General features: G+C 42.8%; 3 protein-coding genes across 4 annotated transcripts in view; 2 read left to right on the forward strand and 1 right to left on the reverse strand.

The window, feature by feature from the left end:
* Positions 1-1007, reverse strand: part of homer1b (homer scaffold protein 1b) — a 23769-nt gene extending 22762 nt beyond the window's left edge. Inside the window, exon 1 of the mRNA XM_030060391.1 lies at positions 570-1007. Within this exon, the coding sequence (XP_029916251.1) occupies positions 570-574 (5 nt within the window). The 5' untranslated portion in view covers positions 575-1007. The remainder of the gene's footprint in view (positions 1-569) is intronic.
* A 1871-nt stretch (positions 1008-2878) lies between these two features.
* tent2 (terminal nucleotidyltransferase 2) lies at positions 2879-12829 on the forward strand. Of its 2 annotated transcripts, none has more exons than XM_030060388.1 (15): positions 2879-2969; positions 3298-3476; positions 4447-4566; positions 4710-4956; positions 5059-5173; positions 5753-5841; positions 8427-8490; positions 8830-8896; positions 8998-9074; positions 9277-9405; positions 9506-9549; positions 10098-10234; positions 10633-10724; positions 11387-11466; positions 11579-12829. In XM_030060388.1, exons 2-15 carry the CDS (start codon positions 3337-3339, stop codon positions 11663-11665), a joined length of 1488 nt encoding a protein of 495 aa, XP_029916248.1. In that variant the 5' UTR covers positions 2879-2969; positions 3298-3336; the 3' UTR covers positions 11666-12829. The 2 variants fall into 2 exon arrangements, with proteins under 2 accessions (XP_029916248.1, XP_029916247.1); XM_030060387.1 differs by having other exon boundaries at positions 2912-2969; positions 3301-3476; positions 11387-11461; positions 11571-12829.
* A 1407-nt stretch (positions 12830-14236) lies between these two features.
* On the forward strand, positions 14237-26829 carry cmya5 (cardiomyopathy associated 5). Its single transcript, XM_030059281.1, has 17 exons — positions 14237-14352; positions 15485-16136; positions 16309-18433; positions 18662-18769; positions 18914-19033; positions 19085-19299; positions 21746-21841; positions 22127-22345; positions 22467-22489; positions 22768-22892; positions 23102-23236; positions 23663-23809; positions 24309-24456; positions 24744-24877; positions 25044-25161; positions 25313-25489; positions 25823-26829. The coding sequence occupies exons 1-17, from the start codon at positions 14237-14239 to the stop codon at positions 26073-26075; spliced, it is 4911 nt and encodes a 1636-aa protein (XP_029915141.1). The 3' UTR covers positions 26076-26829.
* The last annotated feature ends 869 nt before the right edge of the window (positions 26830-27698 follow it).

Genomic DNA, 27698 nt, shown 5'->3' on the forward strand with positions numbered 1-27698 from the left:
TTATGGTGAATTTAACCTGTGCTTAATTTTGCTGAGGACCCTCCCTAGAACCCCCTGAATGGCCCCAAGGCGGCCCCCGGACCCCACTTTGGGAACCACCACATTAACCCTCTGTTCTTATTCTAAAAGTTTGATGATGGGGCAACTTATGCACCTCCATTTCTGGCTCATCACCTCAGTCCTAAACTGTATCTCTTATCAGATACACCGATTTTGAGAGGAAAAGCTGCATGAGTGTCATATTGCCTCTGTATTTGCTCTTTTTTGGACAGTGTTGATGGTGAGAGCTTTGTCAGTCACATCAAGGCCTCCAAAAGATTAAATCATACATCTCAGGCAGCCTGCCAGAAACACGCATCCATGACCTGTGAGGAGTGTTAGGCATCATGTAATGCATATTAGACATAATTTGATGATTACCTCCAGGTCATTAGGCCTGTTATGCGTGGTGTAGTTTCGGTCTGAGGAAGTTCATGCCCCGTGAAGCAGCTGCAGCAGCTGATATGAATGCCGAGAGGGGGAAACGAAACTCGGGCATGCAGTGGGGGGTGATGATCACACTCACTTACCCCATTGTTGTGATCGAAATGAGGAGTGACACCTGACCGCTGATCCTATTCACCGTTTGCGCTGGCTGATGGAAAATGAACCTCTGGGATTGGCTACTGCGTATGAAGGTCTTCTCCCCTCTACACGGCAGCCTCCGCTGTATCACCGTCGGTGCGTCTGCAGGAATTTGATGGCAACTGCTCCATTCCCTCTGCTGTCACCGGATGAAACCGCGCATACATCTCATTCTGCACATGGCGTGGAAATCAGTCGTCTTCTTCTCCCTCAAACAGATGAGCTGCCCTGGGTGCGTTTGGTGGCGGAGCAGCACCGTGGGAGATCCAGTGTATTGTCCTGTGGAGATGCGACTGGCACCCTGTTATTGTCGTGTAAATTACAGATCCTCACTGAATGGGTGAAGCCCTGCTGCCTGTCTGACTGGAACAGACAACTCTCATTTAGGCTGCCCAGCAGATAACGAACATCACACTGTCCACCCGCGTCTCTCTCTCTCTCTCTCTCTCTCTCTCTCTCTCTCTCTCTCTCTCTCTCAATCTCTCTCTCTCTCTCTCTCTCTCTCTCTCTCTCTCTCTCTCTCTCTCCCTCTCTCTGTAGGCTGCCTACCATCCGCTCACAAGCTACACCCCCTCTCTCTCTCGCCCAGACTACAGCTCTTTCATTCTTTACCTCCAATAGTGCTATCAGAACAGTTTTTTTCCCATTAAACCACTGCTTCTTAGTTTTTTTTTGTTTTTTTTTTTAATCAGGCTGTTAGAGCGTTAATATGTTTTAACAATACTTTATGGCTTTTTATTATAATAATTGCTTTCACTATCTTATGTGGGGTCGTTTGCATAGATCAAGATATCCTGTATGTTCCCCTGTTGAATATTGATTTGACACACACACACACACACACACACACACACACACACACACATCTGGCTGATACATCCGGTTCTCTCCTACTCAGATCACTGTCAGTATTGAACTGCCGACGTCACGACACCATCCTCCGCAGTGACGTCACCCGGTGCTCAAGGGACTGATGTCATTTATGCTTTGTTCTTTTAGAAAAAGAAAAAAAAAAGTTTATTGAGAAGTATATTGCTATGCCAAGAGATAAAAGACTTTTTAAGTTTTATTTTTATTCTCTAACTGCCATGACAGTGAAACAATGAATGTCTGTGAGACCCAAAGCCGAGCAGGGACAAGGGGTGCAAATGAGCTTGTGCTAGAAATCCCGCCCGCTTTATGTTCTGTGACCTTTTACTAATGTTCTCTGCATTCTGCCTCACAAATAAACCATTAAATACTAACTAAATAAATAAAACATTACCTAACATATTTACATTAATATTTCCTTAGTCTTACTCTATCAGGTCCAGTAAATCAGCTGATGTTTTCCTTATATATATATATATATATATATATATATATATATATATATATATATATATATATATATATATATATATATATATATATATATATATATATATATATATATATAAATCAAAGCTATTACAGGTAACACAGGAGGCCAAGACTCGCCTTTTAAATTATTCAAACTGGACAACTGCGACCCCCGTTTTTCCTCTGATCATTTGACTCAATCAAAAGAATCATGTGCCATCCTATCTTGACTAATAGCCTACAAATAAACCCCTGAGATTTATGACTACTGATCTCTGAAAAACTGATTTTACTGACAGAAAACTGAGAGACTGATTTCACAGCTGAGTCTGTCTCGCATCCTTCCGTTGAGGTTTAGATGCGATCATATGTGGACTCTAATAGTGAGGATTTTTTTTCATTGCTATGGTTATAATCTTATTATAAATACGTTATATATTATAGTTATGTAGCCTACAAAAGTAGATATGAGGCAGCATACATGAATGTGAAGGAATAACGTTTTAGAGGGGGGGCACCTCTTAGTTTAAGCAAGTCCATGCCGTACGAGGGGCCAAGGGCAGTAAAACAAATAGCCTATTTATTAACATGAACAACCAAAATGCTGGAAACGCAGAGAAACCTCAGATCCAAACATGTCATAATAAAGATGAGACCTTAAAGTATGGTAAAAGTGGGGTGACAGGGTTGATTGCGGGGATTTCATGCAATAAGCTTACACCTTCTGGCTCCGAGCCCACAAAGCTCCTACACAAGCTGAATAAAAAGCTCAGATAAATACGGTAAATTCACACCGTCAGTCCTCCACTTAGAATGAATGGGGCAGCATCCTATCCGTCCCAAAGGGGCTCAGGCTCTCGTGAGTATCTGCCCAGACTCCCACATTACATTAGTGGCGGCCCCTTTAAGTCGTTCAACACATTACGTCATGGCATCAATGCGGAAATAGGCGCATGTAGAAATTAGCACCCTCTCAGTTTTGTTTACATGTGACATGCAATGTGGTAAGTGTTGCCACGAGTGTTTTCGGGATTCTAGTAAACATTTTATCTCATTTACACAACGACATTTTTCATGCGAACAGCCGTCTGAGTTAAGATATAATAGTTTCTGGCGACATAAATTAACCGCAGCTCCGCGTTAGCCGGCGAGCTAACCGTTAACATTGCACGGCCATTAGCAACTGTTAAGTTTCTGTTTCCCAACACTTGTCGGGGCATTGTCACTCATGATGTTTGACGATGTTTTTTCTCTGTCTCTGATGTTTTTCTGTATCGTCACCGACTCCACTGTCTTTTACCCGCTGAACTTTTACAAATGTGCGTTGAACAGCAGTGAGGTTGATGCTGGTCCTCCGTGAAGAGCCGCAGCATGTACCCCCGCAGCGCTCCGCCGAGGGGGAGCCCGGCCCACAACAGCAGGGGTTCCGGTAATGGCCTCTACCATGTCCCCCCAGTGCCTCGCCATCACCCACAGAGACTGGCTGATGCTCAGCTCAGTCCCCACAACAGGTAACTTCAACCCTCCTGTTCACTGTGGGGTCCCACTCACTGTTTGACGTCTCTAAATACATGATTAACATCTGTATATATCTATTTCAGTCTATATCTATATCGACATCTATGTATATTGCTTCACATTTAGTGACTTCCCCTAATTTAATGGGGACAAGTGAGTAAACAAAAAGGATTTGGTGAAATGTTTTTAATGTACACACTGTTTACACATCAGTGTTTGTTTGGGTTCTCCTTGACCCCCAGTTGTATAAACATATAAGAAATATCAGTATTTTACACAGATTTGCTTTAGTTGTTTTGGATGACACTGAGGAACTATAACATGCCCTTTATAATCATCAAAAAACTTCCCTCTGCTTTAGGGCCCTAACCAAACATAATCACACTTGTGGTAGGGGTGGCAACCACTGATAGTTAATGTCACAGTGGGGAGGGAAAACATGAGTCCCACAATGACTTTCATTTGTAAGAGAGGGCGAGTGGGGAGGTTGTGTTTTATTCAGAGCTGTTTAGGTTGTCAATAAGACATATAAAGTAGGGTTACAATTTTTATAATTATCATTTTCCGAAGGTGTAAAAAAACTGGGGTCAAATTGACTCCAGTTGTCAAAAAATGTTAGTAAATTTAAGCCAACAGGAGGGTTAAGAAAACAAACAAATAAATAAAAAACTGGCATACACTATTGTTGTACTATCTCTGATTTAGAACACAGGAGCTATTGCTGTGTCTCCCAAAAGGTCCTCTGCTGAATTCTCCCAAGAAAAGTAAAAATGTATCTGAAATATATCTGAAATATATATAATAATATAATATATCTGTCAAATTTCACCAGACTACACAAATCTGACTGTTACCCTTCACTTGTGTAGAAGGGGTCTTGCCTTGCATGTTTAATGAACATATTCTCACACTTGTTTTGTCCTTCATATGACTGTACACTAACGCTTGTGTGTGTGTGTTCAGCTTCCAGGTCCATCCAAAGCTAGCTGTCCCAGATAGGATGCCTCCATATGAATGGAAGCCCCCTCCGCCTCCTCCCTCCCCACCTGTCCCCGGTCCGCACACTATGGCCAAAGGACGGAAGTAGGGCGTTTTTCTCTCCATTCCTTTTTTAATCATCTCTCTCATTCACTCTCTTTTTATGAACATTTGGCTCAAACTTATGAGGGCTGGTGTTTTCTTGCATGCATTTCCTCATCTTTGTGTTTTTTTCCCTTTTTTTTCAGGAGGCAGATTGATGACCACAGTCCCCATGCTTTGAAGCGCCAGCGCCTTGACTCCCCTGCCCACCATTACAGAGGCAGTCCTCTCATTCACATTCCTCCTCCCATGTACCAACATGACCAAGAGGTGGCAGGGACGTCGAGGATGGCTCACTCTAGTGTTGATCTCAGCCACCACTCGCCGCCCTACACCCAGGCACCTGCTATCCCAGGGAGCAGCAACACTTTGCAGGCCTATGCCAAGGACAAGGTAGATTAGGTTGGGAATAATGTTCAGATGATCAATCTTAGTGTGCTGTGTGTGCAAGCATGGTCTGGTAAGTGTGATTACTGCGTATGTTTGTACCCTCAGCTGAGCAGTCAGATGGTGGAGCTGTTCGAGGCATGCCAACAGCAAACCCCTGATTTAGTAAGGAAAGAGATGTGCAGGACTCGGCTGCAGGAAGACATACAAAATATCTTTCCAGGTATGTCAGATGCACACAAGCTGTGTTTCGGGTCAGAGGCTGCTGTCTTAGAGGGTTGCATTTCCAGACTACATTTGTCATAGTCACTCAACAAGACTGTCCCAATCCAAAGTGTCCTCTGAATGTGGCCCAGATGTGTGGCCTTCCTTAACTAGAATTTGCACAATTACACAATTGATGTATCCATGGCCATTTTCTATATCATAACATCCATTTCACACAGTTGTCATGGAAAGCTACAGTGGTGGCAAGTGAAAAATGACCAAATCAAAAAAAATAAATAAATAAATAAAAAATGATCAAATCTGTAACCTCATGTCATATTTTCAGTAGCCACCTCTGTTAGCTTTGCAGTTAAGTTACATCACGTTTTTTTGAGCGTCACTCTCAATGATGCAAGGGGATCCTCAGTAGACCTTCACATTTAGTGACCATTAAGTAGTTCAAACGTCTAGCCATCAGTCCTCCAAAGAGCACCCCTTCATACACTGTGTTTCCCCTGAATTGGGACACAACTACAGTCATGCTCTGCTCCGGTTTCCTCCGCTTAATCTCCTTCACTACTTGCCTTTCTCACAGTGGCACGGCTCTACTTGACTGGTTCTTCCATGAATGGTTTGGGTTGCAGGACAAGTGATGCTGATCTGTGTCTCGTTGTTGTGGGAATCGTGAGTATTTTAGACTTTGTTACGATTATCCAAAGCTGAATCGGACTTAGATCAGCTGTGTCTGAGCATGTGCTATATAGGATTGACTGTTCCCAAGTTTTCAACCTGAGGCCGAGGCTACATGTGAAACCTTTTCATGCAGTTTGGTTGCATGCATGAGTTGTTAAGGAGTTCCATCCAATGGAAGTCATGAGCATGAACATGAACATGCAACAAATTGCACGTAAGTTGCACTGTGTAACTTTGGCCACTGATTAAGGCTCACACAGGTAGTTTTAGTTATGTTGTCTGATTAGCTCTTTCCTCATCAGTGCCTGGGTGTGTACAGATTACACGTACTTAAAATTCTTTCAACCATAGAGGAGGAACTAGTTGGTGAAACCACCTGGTTAACTTTTTGGTGGGAAGGAAAACCTGCAAACACTCACCAGTTCATGGTAGTGTTTCACAACCCACTGATTCCTCTAGGCCAGGAATTCTTAACCTTTTCCACGCCAAGGTCCACCTTTTCATCAAAATTGCAGTCAGAGTCCATAAGAAAAGATATTTCTCGTTAGCTCTTTTGGCGAATCCATTCTTTTGTTTATTAAACAAGTACTGACACTAATACCAGTTTTTGTCATGAATTGAAAAGCTAGTGGGTCTTGAAATCTTTTTTTGCATGTTTTTGTTACAGTGCTACTCTTGATCCAATTAAAAACTGCATATTTTTATGATACCTTAATTAGATCAGTGTATGTAAGAGTATGGCTGGAGAAAAAAAATTCTGTCAGAAATGTCATTAAGTGATGTATGGTCAGTGCCAACTATCACTATTTACACCTATTTACACCTTGCATTAAAATGTGTTTCTGGTGATCACATTGCAATCGGATAGTGCGTGACCATATGAAAGTACACGCATGCATGTACATGCACCAAAGACACTTATGCCCCTTTTCCACCAGAAAAAACCTGGTGCTAGTTCGGAGCTGGTGCTAGAGCCGGTGCTTAACTGGTGCCAACGAAGAACCGGTTTGCTTTTCCACCGGTCAAGAGCAAAGTGGAGCCAATTCAGAGCCACGTCATGACGTCTTCGGAAAACGTGATGACGGGTGCGCGAGACGCTCGCTCAGAATCACAATAACCATCATGAATGAATGAATGATACTTTATTAATCCTTTGCAGGAAATTACATTGTCACGGCAGCTTCATCACTTCAACACACATAAAACTGCATACTCATACTATACAGCGTCTGCAGCGTCTCTGTCTCTGTCCGCCCGTCCTGTCCTGAAGCCGGTGAAACTGATCAGTGAGTCGGGGATGATGTTCGTGAGCCACGTCACAGTCAAGCATATAACGCTGCTTTCCCGATACAGTTTCTAGTCCCGGGTGGAGCAGGATCTGGATTTATTAGCGATGCAAATACTGCTTGTGTCTTTACAAGCCTACATTTCAATACAGAGGCGAAAAACACAATTATTGCCGGCTACCTGTCGGATTCGTGATGCCGTTGTAAAATCAGTATAACCCACGGCTTCTCGGGGATTATTGTTTATGTTTATAGCGTTCGCAGTTCCTGTTTTGTTTTGTAACCCCGCCCACCAATGACGCGGTGGGCCGCGTCATCGGTTCTTTCTCTGGCTCCTGTTTAGCCCCTGCTCGGAGTCGGTGCTTGCCTAGCACCAGTTTGGAACCAGTTTGGCACCAGTTTGGCCCCTGCTTGGGCAGTGGAAAACCAAAAAACTGGTGCTAAGTCAGGCACCGGCTCCGAACCAGCCCTGGTGGAAAAGGGGTATTAGAGGAAGGATTGTGATCCAATCACCCAACCCACTTCCGGAGGTGGTCAGGGATGCATTGTGACAACACTGAACATAAATGTAAATGGACATGTTTCTCCAATCCACACCCAGGGCGTCTCGTAAGTGTATTTAACTGTGACAGGACACTGCATTCTAATTTCTGCTGCCGAAAAATACATTTCATCATTATTTTTATGATTGTTGTCTTTACCACCTCATTGCATTGTCTTTTGTCACTGACAGCCGTCCCTGCTACAACACACAGTTCGTGTATGAAGTTTAAAATTGGTCAGAACCAATCTCTTGCTGAAAATGAAAGTGAAACTTAAATAGGAACGTTTCCTTAACAAGTAGGCAGTTAGCTGCCGCTGGGACTGTATGTATGTGGAGAAGCATGCTAATATCAGGTATAAAGGAGGCCAGTGATTCTCATGAATTGGTTATGTCAGCTGTCTAATTATTTGTTACTCCCGTTTTACCAGGTATATCAAAAATTTCCTTGCGAGACCTGTTTGAAATAACTTTAAAGGGTGTGGCTTGGGTGAGAGTCCTTTTGATCGAGGTTTTGATTGGTGGAGATAATCAGACATCACTTTCTGAAATGATCTGTTTCATGAAGAGTTGTGAACATGACTGAGGTCATGAGATTACTGAAGGTGGGGCTTGAAAAACACTGCCCTATGGCATACGATGGACACTGCAGCTGTATATGTATTTGAGTTACATATATTCAAGTATAAGTTAAAGATATATAAGCTCACACCAACACATACACGCACTTTTCCTTTTTACTTTTTCAGATGAATCAACAACCTGATCCTATTTATATACTCTCTGTCCTCCAGAAGTTTTTCAACTCACTGCGTGAGTACAAATAAACCACTTTTTTAAAAGTCAATTCATTTTGTATAATGTAGTTACAAACCCTTAATGCTCTCTAGCATTTTTAATCTCATATAGCCTTGTCTGTTTGTCACCTGCAAGAGTCAAAGCAAAAAAGTAGCAATTGTTGATTTGCAGTGTGGGCTCCGGTGTAGTAGTGCAGTTGCCCAGGAAAGCTCATGGCAGATTCATTTTCAGCCCAGAACTTATGTTCTCCTCAAGCCGGGTGCCACTAGATGGAGCTATTTTTTCAGATATTCAGAGTAAATTCAGGCTTGGCAGATTATTTCATGACTTTGTGCTATATGCTTTGATTCACAGCATATCTTGAGAGAAGTCAGCTGATCAGAGCCAAGGTCCCTATCCTCAGATTCAGAGAGAAAGGCAGGTAGGAAGTAAACATTAGTCTCTGCAGCCAATGTTTACAACCTCATTCGAGTTGGAAATGATGGTTAATATGGCTCTCTTTTTCTTGCTCCTTTCCTTTAGTGGTTTGGAGTTTGATCTGAATATCAACAACACAGTGGGCATCAGAAACACTTTTCTTCTTAGGAGCTACGCCTATGGTGAGTGAGACCTCGACTGTCATTAATATGTTGCTCCTTTTGGTTTCTGTGTGAAAAGACTTTTCTAAACTCCTCTGTCCATTCTCTGTCTGTAAAACTAAAGAGACATCCAACAGTGAAAGTTCATTCTCTCCATTTGTCAAACAGTATTCACCCTGAAAGGTTGTGTATGGTTTTTGTTTGTTTGTTTGTTTTTTCATAGCTGATCTCAGGGTAAGACCCATTATCCTTGTTGTCAAGAAATGGGCACGCCACCACGACATAAATGATGCCAGCAAAGGAACACTTAGCAGCTACACACTGGTGTTGATGGTGCTCCACTACCTCCAGAGTCAGTACACACACACACACACACACAAATTCCAAGCATTTTTTTCTATGTATAAATTTGACTTGAAGTTCATCTAATCATTTGTTTGTTGTTTTCCCAGCTCTTAAGGAACCTGTCATTCCCTCCCTTCAGAAGGACTATCCAGTAAGTGCACTCACTGTTGCTATGACCACATCTCTTCTCCATTAACATTTTAATGTTTAGCACACCTTGCTATTCAACGTAAGTTATAATAAATGCAACTGGAAAATAAGTTTCTATATCTATCTATCTATCTATCTATATCTATCTATCTATATATATATCTATATATATATCTATATATCTATATATCTATATATATATCTATATATATATATAGATATATAGATATATATATAGATATATATATATCTGAAGAAGGCAAAATATATATCTATATATCTATATATCTATCTATATCTATATATATAGATATATAGATATAGATAGATATATAGATATATATTTTGCCTTCTTCATGCTTTTTCAGTAAAGCAAGTAGCCTGTTAAAGTGTTACAGACATAAGTCTATAAGCAAAAATTATTATTATTATTATTTTTTTATTTCAACAGTTTGGGATGATTGACATATGTCAAATGGCTGCAGTCAGTTAAACACATTTCCAGACATCAGGTTGACCGTCTCTTCTCCTGTGCTCTTTGTTTATCAGGAGTGTTTCAGTCCTTTGATGGAAATTGACATGGTTCCAGAGGGGCCCAGACACATTCCCCCCTACAACTCTCGAAACCAGTCCTCTCTGGGAGACCTGCTTCTGGGCTTTCTCAAGTACTATGCCACAGTTTTCAGGTAACCCCTGACCACACTACATGATGAGTCTGTTGATGGGCTTCTGCAGCCTTTTGAGCACCCAGCAGTGACTACTGCTTTCATGCTGTGTTTCTTGCACCCATTTCACATCTCCTCCTCCTCTCCCTTTCCTTTGCTAGTCACTCTCTCCTCGCTCCCCCTCTTCCTCTGTCCTACATCTTTGTCTGTGGTTTCATGTTGCTGATTGAGGGACAGTGGCAGGTGGGACCTTTGGCTTGAGGCGGCCCTGACATGACAGCGTGATGTCATGAGTTAACAGCATTTTGTATAGAAAAATTCATTAGATAGTTGAAACCTTGTCCAGTATTTGGCTTCATTTTCAGTTTAATAAGCACCAAATAATCCTTTTGCTTTTTTTTATTGCATTTGTCTTGCAGGTGGGATAAGCAGGTGATCTCTGTACGAGAGGCCAGAGCTCTCCCCAAGACCACTTCTCGAGAGTGGAGAGACAAATTCATCTGTGTAGAGGGTAATCACTGTGGACACAACATGCTGCTGCCACCACTACAAATAACTAGTTTACAGTAACTGGAGCAACAGGCTTACACAAGTCTACAGTAATACTTTTTATACAACAATTAGTTCTGGTGGAGCTATATTGATTGGACAAGAAGCATTCCATGAGCGCTGAGTTAAACAGCACTCTGACATTTACTATTATGTATGTCTCCGCCTTACAAATGTTCAGTTTTGACCATTAGCTGTATTAATGGCCATGATCTACGTTATAACTAAATATACACCATGACAGCACAAAGATTAACTTGTTTGTTGGTTAAGTAGTTCTGCCTAATGGGCAAGAGAGTACCATGAGCGGATACTGCCATGGAAACCATCAGGCATGCCAGCTTGCGGTTGGGAAACTGATTATTTTCAATTCAGTTGCTTGAACTCTGACAGAATTATTTGTGTTGGTGGAGTAGAAAAATTCATTACTCACGCGTTGTTTGAACTGTTGTATAAAAGCAATGTCACACTCGAGATCATGCAGTTATACTGTATATCAGCACACTATGACAAACTTGACAACTGAATCACAGCAGTGCTGATATACAGTATAACAGTATTCCCTCTTGTGTGATATTGCTTAAATGTTCAGTGAAATATTCCTTGTGGTTCCTTGTGTTTCAGAGCCATTTGAAAGGAACAATGTCGCCAGGGCTGTCCATGAGAAGATCAAGTTCGATGCCATTAAAGCTCAGTTTGTCACGGTACAGTATTTCATTGGGATTCTAATGCAGTCTTTACCTTTCTTACTCCCTCATGCTGCTTGAACCAGCTACAGGTCATTCACAACTGTCCTTTTCATCTCTTTCTGTGCAGTCTTCTGGGATCCTGCAGCAGAGGAAGGACCTGAACTCAATCCTCCCTGTCAGAGCCACCATTAATAAAGAGTCGTCCAGGAGATAAGGGATTCCTCTAATTAGAGAAGCTGACTAGAGCCTTCTACCTCAAGACAGGCGTATCTCCTCCACAGATGATGAGAGACCTTGGGATGTGCTGACGGAGAAGCCGCGCTACCTCCCTAATGTACTGTTTTCTCTCTCTGTCTTCAGAGACAGGCGGTCTCAGTATCAGTCACACAGGTCCTGTGGCAGAGCTCACTAAAATGTCATGTTGCTGTTTAACAGGTGACCGAGAGACACTGCACAGTCAGGATGGTAATGGTCACTGTTGTTGAGTTGAATTTGGGCTTGTAGGTAGCCCTCTATCCCAGGACACAAAGCTTTTTTTTGCAGAAAGTATCAAGACTAGCTCAAAACAAAGCAACTGTATTAATGTTTGTCACACCAGTCCAAGGCTTGTAGGTTAGTAGTCACAGTCTCAGCCAAGGTTACACCTTCTGATGTTCAACCTGTATGAAGTTGGATTTGGTCAGTTCATACAGACATACAGTACAAACCTATTTTGAAGATGCCATGCTATTGCTGCCAGTTGCTCTGATATGTATATTTTTGCCAGTATCTTTTTTTGTCTTCAACCTGTCTGTGTACCAATCTGTTACATGATTTATATGATTTATTGACCCGCAACGTGATTTAATGGCAGCTTTTTCTATTTTTGTAGGTAAATAGCAGTGCTACTGTGGGTTTAAACACTATGACGATACTTCTTTTTTTACCGCTGCTTTAAAAGCCGCCTCCAGTGACATCATCTCTTCAAGATTTCATTTCCTCTTAAAACTGAAGTAATGTTTTACCGTGTGTGATAGTCAACATCTCAAAGTAAATGGCATTCAGATGGGGAGTATTTATAGGTCAGGCACTCTGGCTGTTACACATCATGATCAATGCTCCTGATGTGCTGTATTTTTCCATGACTGGTGTCATGCCTCTGCTGTGTCTGAATTGGTGTCCTGCCTTGATGTTGTCAACTTGGCAAAAACTGATGAGTAGATCTCTTAGGATCAATTCACTAAATACATACATTAGTGAAAGAATTTACACAGACAGGTGTCATTTCACTTTTCTTTTTTCAGTTGGTTTATGTTCCCTGGCTTGTTTTGTACATTTTGTACTATACTGTCTTTTAAATGGTTATTTAAAGGATTAAATTTCTGAAGTTGTATGATGGGATCTTGTTCTGTTCTCAGTCTCTTGTGTGAAGCCTTACTGCACTACAGTGCTGTTCTGGACTGTGCTACTAGAAGGGGCAAATGGCTTATAATGTTTACGGTTATTTTTAGTTGTTTGCAATCTTTCATGCTGAAATGTAATTATTGGTTAATATCAAACTTTGAAGTTTGTTACTTGTTAAAATGTGGTGGCCTCCATAATTTTCATTTATTCCAACAAAGGGCAAAACTGGTAGAGTGGTCCATCCTGGATGTTCTGATAATTTTCAACATGGGAGGCAAAGTGGATTTGTTAGCAACAAACACTAGGACTAAACGCAATACACTATTTTAGACTGACTTTACACAGTGCAAGTCCCATTGGTTCAACATGAAACTCAATTCTTTTCCTTTTCTTTTCTTTGGGTGGTTCTCCCAATGGGACAGTTATGTTACAGTTGACCACCTGTCACCTTAAAAATAAAGATCATAGATGTTGGCCACACTCATCATCCCCAACCCTAACTTTTGCCCTTCAGCCTGATGATTGCAGGTTACCTCCCCTCTTTGGACCCAGTTTAACAGGTCCAATCCTTCTAATTATGCCAGGTTTTTTGGAACATCAGCATAACCAATATGGGTGTTTTTCCTTCTTCCAAGTCCTGCACATTTCACTTTTAATAATGCCATTCAAAATGTCAACAAGTGTAGGTGTTATTCATTGGACTTGAAAAAGATTATGAAAGAAAAGACGATTCCTAGATTTCCAGACCCTCTGCACAAGTCCTCTCTGCAGTGCCCCTCTGGCAGCTTGTGTGCTGATATTTTCATTCCGTGGCTTTGATGCCTTATTACGCCAAGTTTTATGGCTTCTGCACAGTGTCATTGCAGATAGAGGGTTTGGTGTCAAACATGCCTTACAGGAGAGACATTGTGTATGTGCATGTGTGTATCTGCCCATCTGTCCCTGTTTAGAGTTGCCACCAGGAGCAGGGGGTACTGTTTCAGGACCTGACCTATATTTAACTGAGCAATGGGGATTCTGATCTTAAAGCCACATAACCCCATTGGCACAGCACTGGAGTCACAGACTTATGATTTGTCTAGATCTCGCAACTATCTTGAGATCTGGTGGATTTCCAACTTCTTTTGGGGGTTTGTTGCTAGTGCACTAAACTTGAGGTAGTGACACCTATGCTCTTGACACGCGCCTCATACCCCTGTCTTGTTCCCCTCTCCTTTCTACTCCCCTGTCAGACTATTTCTGTCCCTCGCTGAGTCAGACGGACAGCTCCCAACTTAGAATGACACAAACAGGCTGACCATCTCTTGTGAGTTCAGAGTGGCTGAAAACACCAAGAGGACACTGAAATTCACAGAAAAGAACACTGGGAAGAGCAAAAGGAAGGATATCGGATTTTACTGAGATGGAGGAATGTGAGAGTCTGGACTCAGAAATGACAGAATTACAGGAGTTTCAAAGCGAAGCTCCAGGGGCCGTTGGCCAAGACGATGAAGACGAGGTGGAAGAGCTGCGAAACAGGTGCTCCATGCAGTCTAATTAATACAGTTTGGAACCTAAAAGCTGAGAAACCACAATCATGGGTCACTTTATGCTGCCTGAAATTTATTTTTTGCTGGGATGCCTTTTACCAGGGCCACTAAATTGTTGGCCTGTTTGTATTTGACTGCAGGTCATGGGTTAGTCCGCAACTGTGGGTGAGGGCAAGGCAAAGTCTTTGAGAAATGATTTATTTCTGGGCTTCTTTGCTCAGATATGTTTTGACAAATTGCTTCCAGCAGAGACAAAATGTGTCTTATCTGTCTGGAGAGCAAACACTGGACGGGTGTATCCAAGTTACACCAAGCAGCAATCCATTCATCATAGTTAAGACATGTAATGATCATCTGCTGTCCTTGCTATCTCTAGCACATATTTACAGTACCTGTGTAGAAGAGAAATGACACTCACAGCAAGCAAGATAGAAGGCCATAAGTTAATTTGTTCAAGCAAGTTTTTATGATATTGTATTGCAGGTACAGCAGCTCTCTCCTAGAATTTAATATAAGGCACCATTCTCTGTCTTATATATTGTTTTATGTTTCATACACTGCCCTATCCATGCCATGACAAATAGTGGAAGATATTTATACATGGGAATATGTATCTAAGACAGTCATCTCTTCTCTAATATTACATTTATGACGTTTGGGAACGTCACCTGGTCCTAACTCTCCTGGGGCCAAGCTGTATTCATAACAGGAGAGTGAGTTCAGAGCGCATTAAATCATAACTTTTCAGCTCATCACTGGCATTGGCAGACACCGGCACAGGTGCACTCACCAAAACAGGGAAATATACACTTCTCAAATAATCACCCTGAGGAAAACTGAGCTAAAGCTATCATGTTTTCGTATTGAGAAATCACCTTAGACTTGCTAACTTGCCAGCTCAGTGATGCAACAGATGATTAGCGATTTCCATGCTGGCACATCTTGGGAATATACTTTTATTTGATTGATTGGTTTGTTCTCTGGTTGCATTTCCATGAACTGTGCCAAAAAAATCTCTCATCTCTCAAGTTTCTCTCAAGTTTCTCATGCCCTTCCACTTCCCAACGCTAAAAACAGCTTCTACTCCTTTCTCTAAGTCTGTCTATTCCTCTGTCCTCCAGTCTGCGAGAAGTAGTCCAGGACCAGTCAGTGAGGCCCAAACTCCAGTGCCTCATGGTGGATCCCTCTTTCTCCATGGTAACAGTCCAGAGTGAGGACAGTGGTATTGTTTGGGAGACAGCCTCTAGCCGCTGCTCTACTCCGTGGGCCTCTGAGACTAGCTCCATTTCTGAAGCCTACAGCATGGAAGGCTCTGGAGCCCAGGGTAAAATCACCATCATCTTTGATGAGGATAAGGTCGTCCGCAGGAGGACGAGGTCTGGAGGAAGGAGCAGCAGGCTGGGGGACAGGCTGAGCCGACCTGGCAGCTCAAGATCGGGCTCGGCTCTTGGAGTGGAGAGACCCGAGATGGCAGAGGTTTCAATTCCCAATGTTAAACAGGAGAAAACAGAAACAGGGCCAGACTTGGAGGAGATCAAAGACAAAGATCAACAGCTGTTTAGTTTGATTTCAGAGGGTTATGAGATTCTCAACATCAGAGTCCCATCCAAACTGCCCACGGTTGATGAGGAGGAGAGCACAGAGCTGCAGGACAACTTATCTTATCTAGACCAGACTCCTGGGATCAGGTCCAGAAATCACCAAGGTTTGGCAAAACCACAGAATCATGTCCTGCCAGGAGAGATGGAGGTGGAAATACTGGAGCACAAAGAGGTATTTATTGACATATTTTATTGAGAAGGCTTTGAAATAGTTATAGAGATATGAACTTATCTGTCATCTACATGAAATTAAGATTTCCATTTTGTCTTAAAATTCACTTGTGTAGGTTGAACACTTCAAAGTCCTCTATGGATTCACTCACTGCTTCTTTTTTTCTGCACAGGGCTCAAAGCAGGACTCCTCTCAGCCCTTGGCAGTCACAGAGGTCGGACACACAGATGCTCAGAAAGATGGCACCACTGACATGGACTACTTTGAGAAGTTTACCCTGGTGGATGAGGTAACTCCTGGGGAACAAGCTCCAGAGCTACAGGACGAGGTGAAACAGCCTGTGCCAAAGCCTCAGGTAGAAGAGCAAAAACCTGTGAAGGAGACAGTCACAGACAGCCCCCATACATCAGAAGACTCTTTTGTCTTTGTCACAGATGTGGAGATAGCTGGGGAGCATCTGGATGAGGTTTTCTATGGAAATGGGGTTCACGGGGCCCCTGATGATGCCCAGCAGCACAAAGAGGAGGATGAGGAAGAGGAGGAAGCAGGGAAGAGAGTGAGAAGAGAGAGCCAGAGATCTCTGAAGGAGAGTGGTTCAGTGTTGTTTGGTAGTGAAGAGACCATCCTCACCCCCATCTTTCTCTCCTCTGGGCCCCCAAAGATCATTGACCCCATCCTGTTGGAGGAGCCCACTGCCATGTCCTTCATGTACTCTGACCTGTATGAGGATGCTGTGGGGGAGAGGAGGAAGAGTGATGAGGAGTACTCTGAGGCAGAGAGCATGGCATCTGAGAGATCATTTAGGAGACGTTTGTCAGATCCAGAGGAGCAAGATGGATACCTGGAGATGTTCATTCTGAAAGATGAAACTCCCACAGTGGAGGTTCAGCCAGATTCAGAGGAGGACAAGACAGAGGGTAGGATGATGTGGTCACAGAGCAAGTTTGAAATGACAGGATGTCTAACAAGAGTGGTAGAAGAGGAGGAAGAAGAAAAGGAGGAAGAGGGGATGAAAAAGAAGGAATTAACACCACAGGAGGTCAGTGATGTAGAGATGAGTGTACATGCGCAGTCAGCAAAGATAAAGGTGAAAGAAAAAACTGTCATTGAAACAGATAAGAAAAAGGAGGAAAAACATCCCACCATGGCAAGTGACCAGCAGGATGTTCTGATCAGAAGACCCTCAGAAGAGTCAATGCAAGCGTCTAAGCCACAAGACAAAGTAAAGAAACAGCAGACTAAGTCTTGTGGGAGTGACTGTGATGAGCAAGTCAGTGTACCTGAAATGCAACACATGGATATTAAAATAGAAAAGACACAGAGGGAAAAGCATCATCAGAGAGAACAACCAGCAGCAAAGATGTGTGAGCCTGGCATTACTGAAACACAACAGCCATCTCAGACAGAAAGCATCATGGAAAAAACAGCTGAGGTGGTTGTAAAGGCCACGGAGGAGAGACCAGCAGAAGTGAAAGCACCTATAACCAGTGAGGTGCCTAAAATAGACGCTGTTGAAGATACACATAAAGTGGAAGTAAAAGACACTGAGAAGAATTTGTCTGAGGAGTCAGCTCTTAACTCTGAGATAGTAGCTACCAATCAGAAAGTAGAGAAGGTAAATGTCATGGTCTTGGCCAAAGCAGAGCTCCCAGCCAAAATGAAAGATCCTGAAACCGTAAGACAAGAAATGGCTATCTGTATTGAACCTTCAGTTAGAACTGAGATATCAGCTGAAGGCCTGGTCAGTGGTAAAACAGAAGTAGATATGCCAGAAAAAGCTGTTGTGATTGCCACTGATTGTGAGCCTGCAGTCCAAGCAGTAGCAGAGGTAATGGAAGAAGAAGTAGCAGAGTTTCAAGTAAAGATTGCTTCTCAGGGGGTGACTAACGCTGAGACACCGAAGGTTCAAACGGAGGTCCCAGAGGAAGAAAAAGGACAGGAAGTTCTCATAGAGGAAATAGTGGTAGACAGTCCATTACCACAAAGTATGACTGAAGCTGTCGATGCTGGTCAGGAATCAGAGGTTAAAACTGAGATTTTACCCAAAATATTGGAACCTGTGATGCCAGAGAAAACTGAGCCAGATGCAGATAAGAAACAGCTTGAAGTCCGCGGTTCTGATCAGAGTCAACAAAAAGAATCAGTAAGTGAGAAAGAAGCAGGTACAGACGAACTGACAGCTGAAATTAAAGCTAAAACTGACTCTGAGGCTGTTGTTCAGCAGACAGTCAATGAGGGTGGTGAGTTAATCGTCCTAGTTCCCAAGGGACAAGCTGTAGAGATGGACATAGAGATAGGTCAGTGCTCAGATAAGATTACAAAAAGTGATATAGTAGTTCCACCTGAACCTGATCACACATGTAAGACTCTTGTAGCTCCTGCTGACAAAACTTTACAGTCAGTACTTCCTCAGCCACCAGCTGAAGATGTGCTGACACAGTTTCAACCGGAGGTAAAAGCAGGGGAAGACAAAGCTCTACTGACAAAGGAATTAGACAGCCAGAGCTCACCTTCATCCCCTGTAGGTATAGAGGAGGCAGAGGAAGAGGAGCAAAAGATTGAGAGGGACTTTGAGGAAGATGAGGGAGTCTTCTCCCGTCTCCGGAGCTTTACTCCCCAGGAGGACTTGTCCGGTCTGCACAGAGAGGATGTAAAGTCAGAAACAGAGGGTGTAGAGCCAAAATCAGAGATGGAACCAGAAACCGACATTATTAAAGAGGATATACATATTGAGCTTCACAGAGAGGATGTCGGTCAAAAGATGGAGCTACACAGAGAGGTTGCAGAGCATCCAGAGGTGACTGCTGAGGAGCTCGAGTATGAGATAATATCCAAACAGGAGGCCAGAGAGATTTCAGAGCCGGAGCGAGCTGCAGAAGAGCCTCTACCAGAGTCTGGTCAAGAGAGAGAAGAAAGGACAGAGATGGAGAGAGAGCTGGAGGAGAGAGTGCTGGACCTGCCTTCAGGGGAAGAGCTCATTGAGGCTGATTATGATATTATTGATGCTGAGGAGGAGATCCAGGCCCGAGCAGCTGCTGAGCTCCAGGGGATGGACTGGTTCTGTGTCACCTGTGGGTGTCTGTTGTCAGAGGAGGACTGCATGTCTGGACAGCACCAGGAGCATGAGGTGACCTCTGTGGACAGTGCCTATGAGGACATCAAGGTAACACTTACCATAGAGTTTAACAATGAGAGTTTCCAGTGCTTCACTGAAGGCATTAACACAAGCAAGACTTTAATATCTATATTTTAAAAAAGCTGGCAACTGTTAGACCATTATCCGCCTTTGAGTCAACATTGTCTTCCAGATATTAGATCATTTATAACAGGCTCCATCTTAAATAATCAACAATTCTCATCAGAGACCACACACTCTAATCTAATTGCAGCTCACCATCACACACTTTACCAGCATTATTGTGCTATATCCTTATTATCGTCACACACTTTATTGGTATTAGTGTTGCACATCACGCTATAAACTGGTCCTAAATTAGATGAGCTGCCATGAGTCAACCTGGCAGCTCGCATGCTCTCAGTCGGCTCCGAGGCTCCAGCTGTGCACATTAAATTACGGTGATGTAATGCTCTGTTTTGAACGGTGGAAAGGTCCAGTGTGACATCATCAAGCGGGGACTGATATGTGATCTGTTCACACTGTTCTCCCTTTGCTGTCCCTTTGGGTCAGCAAGAGGCCAGCCCTCTGCTTTCGCTAATCTTGATTAGACCTGCAGCAAATAATAACGTAAATTTTTATTTGTGGCACTGAGTTTTTATTTCATTCATTATGTCTAACTTTAATTTAGCCAAGTGGTCCCATTGAGACCAAGAAGGGAGAGAAACCTGGCCAAATAAAGACCATCTACACCAGGGGTGTCAAACTCGTGCCATGGAGGGCCGAGAGGCTGCAGGTTTTCATTCCAACCAAGAACTCCACCAGGTGATTTCACTGATCACCCTACCTCGAAACAGAGAGGCGGGACTAATCAGTGAAATCACCTGGTGGAGTTGTTGGTTGGAATGAAAACCTGCAGCCTCTCGGCCCTCCATGGCACGAGTTTGACACCCCTGATCTACACCAATGATGTAGCACTCCAAGAAGCAGTAGTCCGTGTTAAACGTGCAGACTCATGAGCCAACCGTATTTAAATCTTAACACAACAAATCAGAGAGTGCCATTTGCTTAAGTATCAATTTAACATAACCAAGAGAGACCAACTCTTTAGTGCTCTTTTGTGCTTTAAAACATTTTGCAGTGAGTTTCAACAAGAAAAAATAGACTAGATGGAGCCTAATTAAGCTCTGGCCCTAAAGACAGATAGCAAAAACAAATAACCAAACTAAAAAATGTAATTTCTGCAAACTTTTTAGGAGATAATAGAGTGAATAATCAGGAAGCAGACCCAGAAAAAAAGTGTACCAGTGAATAAGTGGGGGCGATCAATCAAACTAAGGATCCAAGACACCATTGTAATTGACCTTCAGAAGGATATGGTACACTGCATCAGGACATTTCAGTCTGGCAAGGTGTCAACCACAGGAAAGAATATTAAAATGACTTCCAAATGCTTTCCTTTGGTTATCTGAACCCTCTGACACTTCCTGTGTGGCAAATCCCTCCCCAGGTTGGAACAAACCATGAAAGACCAAAAGTATTTGTTCCAGGTCTTGTCTGTGTGTGTGATGCTGTAATTATTTGTAACGCTGACAGCTGGTCGCTAAAAACTACAAAGATCAAAGCTATAATGCAAGTCTGGCTGCAACACCAAGAACTGTGGCCTGTTGATCTCTCTGGTGGTGAAAATTGATCAGGGCAAGTTTACCAAAACAAGTCAGCAAAATTGTATCCTGTCCAATTCTCTGAGCTAAATGTGTAACTAACGCCTTCTCCCTTCCAGACATTCTCTCTCTCTCTCGCTCTTGCCCTCTCTTTCTCTCTCTGTCTCTCATTCACACACACACAAGCACACACACCTGTCATCTCACCCCGGGTGGAGAAGCTGGAGAGACCACAACATGACCTATTTAAATGCCTGTAAGCTGTCACTCTGTGAGCAGTGCTGAGGTGATGATTGGGGATTCCCGCTGTTCTTCCCACTGGAAAACCATGCCTGGAATTTCCCCTTGAAGCTGCACTAGGCAAGACTTTAACTTAAAGAAAATAAACCTGGCTTATCAGTCTAAATCACAAATCACTTCCACTAACTGTGACCGTGTAGCTTCACTTTGTTTGTCCAAATAAACTTCAACCAGCAGGTATGATCACTGGTGGGAAATTTTTGTCAGCACACAGGATGGGGCAGCAAGGAGCTGTCACTACTGCTCTGGACAGGCTTCATTCATTTTGGAGTATTTGCTCAAACACTTAGTGCTGGTTTTGATTGGTTCTCATGTTTTTCAGAGATCCCCTTGTCTGCCAATCAAGTGAATGTGTGTTATCCCTCAACTTTTTATGCTGTGATTTTGATGGTGATTCGTTAGCTTCCACTCAGCACTGGATGCCATCCCTCATTATCTGCTGAGCTGAAAAGCTCATTCCCAGCTGTATTTACTCTAAGAACATCATAGGTATAAATATGATATTTCACCTGCAAGTGTTTGTTTCACAGGAGAAGCTGAGTGAATGGATCTCAGAGCTGCAGGGGAGGTCGGAGAACATTGAGGACCTGGTGTCTGAGCTGGAGCTGGCTTACAATTCTGTAGAGGTAAAGATCTATCTATCTATCTATCTATCTATCTATCTATTTATCTATCATTTAATCCTTTAGTGTTTAGTGTTGATACAGATGTTCTTTGATAAGGCAGTCACTTTCAATAATGGATGGGATTCTTTAGCTGGCATAGTTACGCTTAAATTATGCCATTAGATTAGGAGAGTGTTAATTACAGTTGATTACTGCTGTCATCACTGACACTGTTGTAATGTGGCATGCCACAAGAAATAATTTCCTGTGTGAATGCTGATTAAGCCTAATGTCCCTCCTGACCAGGACCAGTGTGCTGAGAGAGAAGAGGCCATGCAGGCCCAGAATGAGGAGATGATGGCCAAGGTGATGGATCAGTACAACAGCATGTCGCTCAGCATGGAGGAGGAGAAGAAGGCCAAGCTGGAGCAGCTCTATGACCAGATTGTCTCCTTCCAGGAGAGCATTGACTCTGCCAAGGGCACTCTGGAGACCACGGCCAGAGAGGCTGAGACAGACGCTCGGGTGAGTGACACTCAACCTGCAAAACCTTGAAGATCAGTGATGTCACGCTTGGCCATTCAGTAGTGATGTGGGTCTATTGCAAGTTTCTGATCAGTCTCTCTTCACTCTGCTCTCTCATTAGTCACCTGAAGATATTGATGCAAGGTAATATATTGTCAGAGACAGAAGAGTGAGTTGACTAACAAGGATTTACTAACACATGACCGGAGAGAGTGATAACAAATATAGCATGCTATGTGATTTGCAGTATTTTGAGATCTATAAACCTGTGTGCTATGCTGTAATGCTAATTTGATCTCATTACTGACCTGTGAGGACAGACTTTCCTTCTCATAGCCTGTTGCAAAATAAGGGTTTCAAGGTTGATTTGTCAAAACCCTGTGGTCGTGGTTGGAGAATCAGTGCTGTGGTTGTGTAATCAGGCTCAAAGCAGCTCTGGAGTCAGCCATGTCACTGGAGCTGGGTCCCAGGGGATTGCTGGTTTTCGAGGACTATGCCAAGGGCAACACTTCCAACTCACACCTTGCACAACGCGAGGGAATCCCCGGTGAGTCTGATGAAGACATGTCTTTGCGGTAGATAAAAGAAATCTACACCTGTGTCCGTGTCTGTTTGTGTGATGGTGGTTTGATATCTATACCAAAGAGCACTGACACCCTCAAATCCACAATTGCAGCACTGCACATGTTTGATTCCTAGCTTGGCTTTTCACAGACCATAAATTATAAATCTTATACCCTCCCTTCTGTGCCTCAGTGCCCCAGAAGCCCACACTGCAGGCCCAGGAGCAAGGCTCAGCCACCACCACCAGTGTCACGGTCTACTGGAGAGTCAACCCTGGAGATATCATAGACTGCTTCCAGGTCTACTGCATGGAGGATCCACAAGGAGGTAAATACCTCCAGGATGGAACTTGATCTTCAAAGTGTGGGCGGAAGTTTGATATGAGTTTCTTTTCTTTGTCTTTTTTTCTTTGTGATCATCAGATTTGTTGGGATGTGTTTGAGCCATATTTTACATAAAAGGGATTTTGTTTAAATGTCTATGCTGCTCAAAGAAAAAATGACAGTTGGAAATATTACTGATACTGAAACTGATAATTGCAATATTGGTTATTTAAGTTTATGAGAAGGCTCTTTGTCATCTAATTAATTAGGATGCATGGCAATTTGGTGGAAAATAGTGGAATTGTAAATAAAGTATGGGAGGGTTAAATGCTTTTTGCAGTTTTCTTTTGTCTGGGAGTACATTTAAGTGCTCCTAAATATGTACAGTATGTCTACACAAAACATAGAGTGTGACTTCTGTTGACCGTAGCAGTGTCAGAGGAGTATCGTGTGACAGTGAAGGAGAGCTACTGCGTCCTGGAGGAGCTGGAGCCTGACAAGACATACAAGGTCTGGGTGATGGCTGTCAACTACACCGGCTGCTCTCTGCCCAGCGAGAGACTGGCCTTCAGAACTGGTCAGTCCACATGCTCAATCTAATACATTTTTTTCACAGCATCCAGTTTGACAGGAATCGTAGGATAAACACAGGTGTTACTAACAACATTAATGAAGGCTCTGTTTTGTTTAGGTCCTGGTATTGTGCATGCACACCGGAAAGGATCTGAAGAGAACTTTCATTCATGTCATAAAGATAAAATTAGATAGTGTGCAATAGTGACTTTTGTAATAGCACAATATCACTATCATCATTTTGGGGGCAGCAGGTTGGCCTGGTAGTTACAAAGACTGTCCTTCAACTAGAGGAGCAGGGCACATGTGTTGCCAAGCAGCCGCCCTGCTGGAGTGTCCTTGAGCAAGCCACTGAAGCCTAACCATCTGCACACCTGCTGCCCCGTAAATAACTCTGACCTCTGACCTCCCTGTGAAGGAGGACAAACAACAAGAGAATTTCCCCAACATTAAAATATCAAATTAGTATTATGGTCTCAGATGTCTTGTTGTCATTGTGCCAGCTCCGTCAGTGCCAGTGATCGATACGGAGCGCTGTACTGTACTGTGGGACTCGGCCATGCTGCGGTGGAGCTCTGCCAAACAGACCTCAGCACAGAGTTACACCCTGGAGTACTGCCGCCAGTACGAACTGGAGGGAGAGGGGCTCAGGTGGGTCTCATACACCAACACTCATCAGACATGGGGCATTCATTGTGTTTGTTATAGATACATAGATAAATAAAGCCTCTCTGTTTGGTACTCTAATTATCATATGATACACTAATAATTAAGTGCATATACTGTATATGCTACTTGAATTTGAATTCAAAGACATATTGCATATGCTGCCAAAAACAACAAATATTTCAACCATATGGAACACACTTGTTTTACACTGACACGTGGTTCAAAAGTGTGTGTGTCTGTCTGGGTGTGTGTCTGTGCTTTGAATCTAGGTCCATCTCTGGCATCAAAGGCAGTGAGCAGAAGGTTCTCCTGCAGCCCAATGAGAACTACCTGTTTTACATCAAAGCTGTGAATGAAGCTGGAGCCAGTGAACAGAGCGAGGCTGCACTCATATCCACCAAAGGTATAAGGAACACAGAAACACACACATACACACACAACTGGACCATTTCTACAATTGTAATTTCCAAACACAGACTATGTCATCGCATGTTATTTTGTCCCACAATTCACTTTATATGCTTTGTTTGTACTGTTGTCACCATTCTCCTGCCTGTACCTGTTTTCAGGGACGAGGTTCCACCTGCTGAAATCCTCAGCTCACCCGTGTTTGGAGCTGTCAGAGGACCAGACCACAGTGCACTACTCCCAGGACACACACGACAACACACCACCCACAGAAAATCAGTGAGTTACACTCCCTTTGAAACAGGAAAAAAAAAAACCATCTCTTACCACTTGTCAGGCCTTGGGATGTACTAAACCAGAGCTCTGTGTGTGTGTGTGTGTGTGTGTGTGTGTGTGTGTGTGTGTGTGTGTGTGTGTGGTGATGCTCCAGGTGTCCATCCATTCTGGGCGAGTTATTGCCAGCACGAGGGCATTACTACTGGGAGACCAAAGTGACAGGAAGTCCCGCCTACAGGCTGGGAGTGGCATACAGCTCAGCCAATAGAAACAGCCCACTGGGCGACAACAACAAGTCGTGGTGTTTGCACTGTATCCCTACACAATCCAGGTATGCATAAAACAGTTGTCTCATTTCTAAACAGAGCCTGACTGATACTGGATTTTTGGGTCTGATACCAATATTTATGTTTGGCTGCAATTAAAAAAAAAACACACAAAAGATAGACAAACTAGTTAATAACACTATTTTAAAATGATCTCAAGACTTGTGCTTTTTATTGCAATGTGTACTGCCTTTTTTGCATATCACCCAACATTATATAACCCAGATTATGTGGTGAGCTAATGCTGGCCGGCCAATATATTGGTCAGGCTCTATAAGATACTGTATATTTCCTGTTTTTTCTGAAGCCCTCCACCTTCCCTCTCTTTGTCTCTCTAGTTGTACGTACCAGTTGCTTCATAACGATGTTCAGTCTGATGTGTTTGCGATGGACCTGCCAGAGCGAGTGGGCACTCTCTTGGACTACCAGCTTGGCCGTCTGTCCTTCTATAACGCCCAAAGTGGACAGCTGTTAGGAAGCCTCAGCCACTGCTTCACCCAGCCGTGCCACCCTGCTCTGGGCCTGGAGATGCCAGGCAGCCTGGAGGTCAGCATGGTGCTGGAGGTGCCAGAGTTCACCAAGTACGGCTGAGTGGACTGTGTATGCCTTGATTTCTGTTGATGGAAGTGCTTTCTGATGTTTAAAATGACCACTTTTGCATTATCAGTGTGCAGGAAATAGAAATGGCCCATTTCATACATCCATTATCAACAGAGAGCCCCATTTAAAAACTTGTCATCTCTTTTTTTTTTTTTTATTATTGAACTATTTGTTTTTATAGTTATGGGAATGGAAAGGTCTTGTAAATATGAAAAACATATGTGTGAAATATGACTGGACTGAGTTTTAGTGACTTGGACTTTCTTGTTTCTTGTTTTGTTGTTAAGGGAGAAATGAGAGGTTGTGCATATCATGGCCACATTGACCATAATGTATGCTGACGGTGTTATTTTTGTTAACTTTTAATTATTATTTTCCAGTTGTCTCCTGTATCTCTATAGCCCCTTATAGACCCTCAGAGACTGTAAGTCATGGTTCTGTCTAAATGCAGACTACGTCAGACACACACTGACTGCATCAATGACTCATAACAGCAGAAAATTGTTTCTCACCCCAAAGCTTAAAAATGTTGTTTATGAAATATACTGTAGCACTTTTTGAACTGCATCTCATATTGTGAATAGGCCACTGTTTTGTGTAAATAATATTTGTAAACAGACATGATCAATTCTGTGTTTTGTTACGTGCGACTCATGGCAAATGCAGATTAACTGTTTTCCCTGTGTTGTAAACAGATTTTCAGAAAATTGTTATTTTTCTATTTGCACAACTGGACCGATTAAAATGTTTTGCCTCACCAATCGTGTAGCTCATCAGCTTTTCGCACATTCACCACTAGAGGGCCTCAATACTACATCAGCTTTTATATTCATTGGGTGATCATCATAAACCAAAAAACTGATATAACCAAAACTCAGTTATATTTTCAGAAAAGTATTGATTTCTGAGTTGTTTTCTTAAAAACACTTATTCTCATATAACTTACATCAGCACAATACTTACTACTGATATGGTGTTTGTCAGCCTAAAAAGTGGGGCAATTTATTCCACAAATAAACAAAGACAAATTGAGTTTAGCCTGGTTCATCATCCACTACAGGCCTACATATAAATATATCCACAATGAGACAAATACATTCCTTACTTTCCATGTTTATAACAGCTGTTCCTAATCCCAACCCCTCCTGCAAAATCTATTATGCACTCAGACTACTGGATGCATTTTTATGACAAATGGTTATGAGTCACACACCCTCATGATAAAGCTATACCATTCCCTAGAGTACACATCTATTTTCTCTCATCGTCATTATGTTAGTAATTTCCAGGCACTCAGTCGCCTTTTTTTCCCCCCTCATTTCTGCCACTTTCCTCCATTTCTGGTAAGCCCAGTGAGAAAAACAGCAAGGGAGGGGGGCATACAGAGAGTAGCTGGCCTCCACAGTATCAGCTGGACTGCACGGCTGCTGACTGGAATAGGAGGGAACACTTTACCATATGTAAAAGTACAGGAAAACAGCCTCATTTCACTGGACTAGATTAATCAGTGCCTCCGATGCCTGAGGCACACTTGGGAACCAGGGACAAATGTTCTTGTAGCTTTAACAAACAGGGATTTGTTTCCATCACTGCTTAAGTTAAGAGCCAAACTCA

This window comes from Myripristis murdjan, chromosome 9 (assembly GCF_902150065.1).
Source record: "Myripristis murdjan chromosome 9, fMyrMur1.1, whole genome shotgun sequence".
Classification (NCBI taxonomy): domain Eukaryota; kingdom Metazoa; phylum Chordata; class Actinopteri; order Holocentriformes; family Holocentridae; genus Myripristis; species Myripristis murdjan.